Source organism: Chrysochloris asiatica, unplaced genomic scaffold (assembly GCF_000296735.1).
Source record: "Chrysochloris asiatica unplaced genomic scaffold, ChrAsi1.0 scaffold00075, whole genome shotgun sequence".
Taxonomy (NCBI): domain Eukaryota; kingdom Metazoa; phylum Chordata; class Mammalia; order Afrosoricida; family Chrysochloridae; genus Chrysochloris; species Chrysochloris asiatica.
This window is the reverse complement of record NW_006408593.1, coordinates 13974784-13980867: the sequence shown is the minus strand read 5'-3', so window position 1 is coordinate 13980867 and position 6084 is coordinate 13974784. Positions and strand designations below refer to the sequence as shown.

General features: G+C 39.5%; 1 protein-coding gene across 1 annotated transcript in view; it reads left to right on the top strand.

Annotated features, from left to right (window-relative positions):
* Positions 1–6084, top strand: part of NUP160 (nucleoporin 160kDa) — a 76077-nt gene that overhangs the window by 22988 nt on the left and 47005 nt on the right. The window contains exons 15-17 of the mRNA XM_006865107.1: positions 2271–2436; positions 2915–3042; positions 3131–3291. Of these exons, the coding sequence (XP_006865169.1) occupies positions 2271–2436; positions 2915–3042; positions 3131–3291 (455 nt within the window). The remainder of the gene's footprint in view (positions 1–2270; positions 2437–2914; positions 3043–3130; positions 3292–6084) is intronic.

Sequence of the window (6084 nt, the reverse complement as noted above, 5' to 3'; positions counted from 1 at the left end):
AATGAGGTCTAGTAGCTTTTTTACTGAGTCTTTGGGGTTTTCTACATATAGGATCATATCATCTGCAAATAGGGAGAGTTTTACTTCCTCTTTGCCAGTTTGGATGCCTTTAATGTCCCTGTCTTGCCGTATAGCTCTTGCTAAGACTTCCAGCACAATATTGAATAGGAGTGGTGACAAAGGGCATCCTTGTCTGGTTCCTGTCAAACAACTGCTTTTTGGCATACATAGATTTCTCATGAGCACATGTTATCCATAGCTTGTCATGATACACACAGTCGAAAGCTGTTGCATAGTCAATAAAACACAGGTAAACATCTTTCTGGTATTCTCTGCTTTCAGACAAGATCCATCTGTTGTCAGCAGTGATATCCTTTGTTCCATGTCGTAGTCTAAATCCAGCTTGAACCTCTGACATTTCTCTGTCAATATACAACTGCAGCCAGTTTTAAATTGTCTTTAGCAAGATTTTACTTGCATGTGATATTCATGATATTGTCTGATGGTTTCCACATTCCATTAGGTCACCTCTCTTTGGAATGGGCACAAATCTGGATCTCTTCCAATTAGGTTGCCGTATTGGCCAGGTTGCTATATGCCAGATTTCTTGGCATAGATAAGTGAGTGCCTCCTGTGATGCATCAGTTTGCTGCAAGATTTCCATTTGTATTCCATCGATTCCCAGAGTCTTATTCTTTACCAGTGCCTTCAGTGTACACCTTGGACTTCTTCCTTCAGTACCATTGGCTTTTGATCATATGTTATCTCTTGAAATGGTTAAACATCTTCTGTTTGATTTAGCTTCTCTATGCTGGAGAGCAAATTTCAGTATCTTCTGACATCCATTTTGATCTTCTCTTTCTTGTGTTCTTAATGACCTTTTACTGTCTTCCTGTATGATGTTCTTAATGTCATCCTACAGCTCTTCTGGTCTTCGGTCTTTAGTGTCTAACGCATTAAATTTCTTCTTGAGATGATGTCTGAATTCAGGTGGGATATTTTGACTCTCATAGACTTGTTTTCATTTTCTTCAGCTTCAGCCCGAATTAGTCATTGACCTTGAAAAATTCTATCACGTGATCTCCAGATTCGTTTCTATCACCAAGGCTATATTTTCCAGCTACTGATCATCTTTGTTTCCAACCTTTGCATTCTAGTACCAGTAAATATCAGTACATCTTGATTGCATGTTTGATCAGTTTCAGATTGAAGAAGTTGGTAAAATTCTTCTGTTTCATAATCACTGGCTTTATTGGTTAGTGTGTAAATTTGAATAACAGTGATATTAATTGTCTTCCTAATAGGCATATGGATATTTTCCTATCATAGACAGCATTATGCTTCAAGATAGATGTTGAAATGTTCTTTTTTATGATAAATACAGCACCATTCCTCTTGAATTTGTCATTCCTAGCATAGTAAAACATGTGATTGTCAGATTCTAAAAGGCCAAGACCAATCCATTTCAGCTCACTAATGCTTAGCATAGGGATCTTTACACATTCTGTTTCATTTTTTGACAATTTCTGATTTTCTTAAATTCGTGCTTTATTCTATATTCTGATTATTAATGTATGTTTGCAGCTGTTTCCTCTCATTTTGAGTTGTGCCCAATCAACAAATGAAGGTCCTGAAAGCTTTATTCCATTCGCATCATCACGGTCAACTCTACTTTGAGCGGGCAGCTCTTCACCAGTCGCATTTGAGTGCCTTCCAACCTGAAGGGCTCATCTTCCAGCACTATATCTGATAATATTCTGGTATAATTCGTAATGTATCAATATTCTGGAGCTATCTAACAGTTTTTCACCATTATTCATGAAGATTTTCAGTGACTAAACATTCAGAAGTAGTCCACCTCTTCTTCCTGTCTGTCTTAATCTGAAAGCTCAGCTGAAACCTGTCCACCGTGGTGACCCGGCTGATTTAAAGTACACATGGTGTAACTTCCAGAATCACAGCAACATATAGCCACCACTACACGACAAACTGACAGATGAGTGGTAACAATTTGTGTAGTTGTTTTTAAATGGGAATCTAATTTGATTTGCAAAATTCTAACCAAAAACACAAATTGTTGCTTTAAGAAGCAAACATACATACATTGATAGTCACTCCAATCTTTGTGATCAGTTTACTATATGGTAGATATTTTAAAGAAAAGTTACAGTCCTAAGCATCTCGGACTTAATGATCTTTTATTCTAATGAAGTGGTCCACAGTCGATCTTCATTGACTGGTGACCTGAATGTGAACTTTCTCTTCCTCAGATGTGGATGTGGCTCGGGATGTCATATGTCTTATCAAGTGCCTGCGGCTGATCAGCGAGTCAATAACTATGGATATGTCAGTTATGATGGAGATGAGTTGTTACAACCTACAGTCTCCAGAAAAGGCTGCAGAACAGATTCTGGAAGATTTGGTCACTATTGATGTGTAAGGAGAATTTAGGGTAAAGTGCATTTCGTAACAGAAACTCAGCAATTTCCAGGGACAGACTCAGGCGGTTCATGTGTATTCAGTTATGTTATGTGGCAAGCAGGGACTTGAAGTTCAAGTGTGTTGCTAGGATTCTAAGTAAATGTTGCAGCTTTTAAACAGAAAGTCTAGCACTTGCCTCAAGTCAGGGAATAGACTCGTGAAACACTACTTACTAACAACTAACTGACTGTACATCTTGAAAAGTAGTAAAAGTGTTTTTCTTACATTCATTTTGTCTTTCGTTTCTGAAAATTTGGTAAGTTTACTATGAGCAGTAAAAGTATCCATAGCTTTTAATCTCAGCTTTTAACAATATAGCACTTTCATTATGTAGCTGATAGTCCTATTTCACTAAGCACTTAGTTTATAGGATACATAGAGCCTGTCTTATGTATTCTTGGTTATAATAGGAGTTTTCTGATTGTTCTTATAGAGAAAATGTGATGGAAGATATTTGTAGTAAACTGCAGGAGATTAAGAATCCAGTCCATGCCATTGGACTTCTTATACGGGAAATGGATTATGAGACGGAAGTAGAGATGGAAAAGGGATTCAATCCAGGTAAATGACAAAATAGCAAATGGGCCTCTTTGATTTAGAGTCAACAGTGATGCATTTAACTGTTTTTTATTATTGTTTCTAACTACAGCTCAACCGTTGAATGTGCGCCTGAATCTTTCCCAGCTCTATGGTAGTGGCACCGCAGCGCATATTGTGTGCAGAGGTGTGTGTAAAATTGCCAGTACTCGTTTCCTGATCTGCCGAGATCTTTTGGTGTTACAGCAGCTATTAATGAGGCTAGGAGATACAGTAAGTACTACTTCAGGAAAACCATAGAACCTAAAACCTGGTATAAACCTAAAGGTGCATGCATACATGTCTTGGGAGGCAGCATCTGGCCTCCTGTGGCTTCACAAGGGACAGGGAGAATCAAGCTCAACGTCAGCCTAACGCTGATTCCTATGAGACCAAAGTCAGACTTCTTGCGGCCCTCCAGCCTTGTTTACCAATTCTGGTATCAGCCGTTCCTCTTGTCGCCTTCTACTTCCTCCTGTGTTGGATGAGCCATTTCAGTGGTCACACACAGCTCACAGACCATACTCATGATTATGGGTATGGGGTCAATTAGGGCCGATTAGGTTACAATTCAGAATCAGAAATGTTCAAGCTATAGTTCTTCGGTCACAAGTGCCTCTTTATAGCCATGCCTGCAAACATGCCTCTCTCTGTCTTAAGCCCATTGACCTCTGCCCTGCTCAGGAAATGTTACAAAGTTCTTTTAGCACTGCCATAAATGCTCAAACTCCACTTGTCATAAGCCTCAACTAAAGACACCAGCAGCTTTAGCTCTCTCCTCCCCCCATGAAGTGCCTGGAGGCAACCCATACACAAACAAGCACCCTTCCCTGTGGACTCAGAAGCCCACCGCTCCCTGTCATGTACTTGGTGCTGCTGCTACTGCTTCTCTGCTCTCTAGGATCAGGGCGATTTGGCACGCAAGGATCTTGGGATTCAAAGGATGCACCTCAGTTCTGGTTCTTCTTTCTTAATGGTTCTGAGATGACTCATTTTATACCCAGTGAGATGGCAAAACTGACTAATTCCCACGTGGGAGTTCCATGCCCCCATCTGCATGCTCCCACCCAGTCACTTGCTGGCAGTTACGAAGACCGTGGCTAGAAGAGCCCTACCTAATAATTCACTGCACCACAGCACATTGTAAAATGGCTTTGCCACTCCTCTGTCCCCCATGCTTGGCCCGTAGTTCTGTTCTACAAATGAGGAAACTAAAAGTGCAGATTAAGAACATACATGAAGCAGATTGTTTTACTGTTTATCTTTGCAAGTGGAGTGATATTTCTCAGACTGCTTCCCAGAATTAAGTATTAAAAGTACTGCTTCAAGTGTGTGTCATTTTCAGCACAGGGCTTACCTTGAGCACAGTTCTGAGAAGGCATACCTTGGGGTTTTCCCAGCTGTATTTACATGCTTCCTTTCCCACTCATTCCGCCAGACTCTTCCTTTCATCATACAGTCCTTATCCCCACACTACTGATTGTTCCATGCTCAAATACTGCCTTTGTGCCCATGGTCAGACATCCTGTTTGTCTCTGAGTTGGTAGTCTTACCTAAGCCTAGCAAGGAAGTGATTTGATTAAACCAATTCATGTTAATGTATAAGTAACTGGAAAACCTTTGGGGCTCAGAGGTATTTGAACTTTTTAAATACGTTGTTAATGGTAGACTGCATATTGTGTACAAGTCAGGCTGCTGACCTCAAGGTCAGCAGTTCGAAACTACCAGCTGTTCCGCAGGAGAAAGATGAGGCTTTATGTTCCCATAAAGATTTACAGCCTTGAAACCCTGTACAGCACATAACCAATGGTAGAATTTCAAATGCAGAGAAGGTAAAACATTTAAGAAAATTGTTTAGGATCACTGAGAAGTAGGAACCTTTACCTTTGAAAGGATATCTAACCCTTGTTGTTAAGTGCCGTCGAGTCGGTTCCGACCCATAGCAACAATTCTGAACAGGGTTTCCAAGGCTGTAAATCTTTACAGGAGCAGAAACCCTCATCTTTCTCCCATGGAGCAGCTGGTAGTTTCAAACTGCTGACCTTGCGGTTCGCAGCCCTATTGGTTACCACTACACTACCAGAGCTCCTATCTAACCCTTACTAAGCTCTATTTCATCTTTCTTCAAAAATTTTTTTTAACATGGTTTGTTTTTCAAAACAGAGAAATATTAGGTACTCATTATAGAGCTTTTATAAAATATGTGTAACAAAAGAAAGTAAAATCATCTATACTCTTCCACCATTGATCACCACTGTTTGTATTTTGCTGTATACCCTTAGTCTCTCAGAAAATAGTACTACTTCATTCACCACATTAGCATATACCTGTGTAGTGTTGTTTTGTAACGTGTCTTTTAAAATGGTCTCACTTTGCAGACATTATCAGCATTTCCCTGTGTCATTAAGTTTTCATATACACCACTCGTTTTACTATAGTAGCTGGTCCCTCCTGGTAATATGTCTGAAGTAGTAGAGACGAAGTCTGGCCATCTTGGCTTTTAAGATGCATTCTGGTTATACCTCTTCTAAAATAGATTTATTTGTTCTGGCAGTCTATGATACTTTTAATATTCTCCTCCAATACCGTAATTCAAATGCATCAGTTCTTTATTGAGTGTCTTCCTTGTTCATTGTCCAGCTTTCACATGCATATGAGGCAGTTGAAAGTACTATGGCTTGGGTCTTTATTTATTTATTTTTTTTTTTATCAGAAGCAAATGGTACACTTTAATAATAACAACAACAAAAAAAAAATACACCCACGGAACAGCACTGTATTTCCCCCATTCTAGTAGCAAATAGGCAGAAGAACAATTAAAAATAGATTTTACTTCAAAATGCAGGTTCTTACTACACCACGGACCATGTGTCAGAGTTACCTATGGTGGTTTTGAACACCCTTTCGATCCAGGCCTCACTCTGGAGGGCAGGACCTGGCTTTTTTTTTTTCTTAAGTGTTTTATTGTGAATAATGTAATAGTTTACATGGGAGAACATTAGTTTTACATTCATTCTATCGTATATC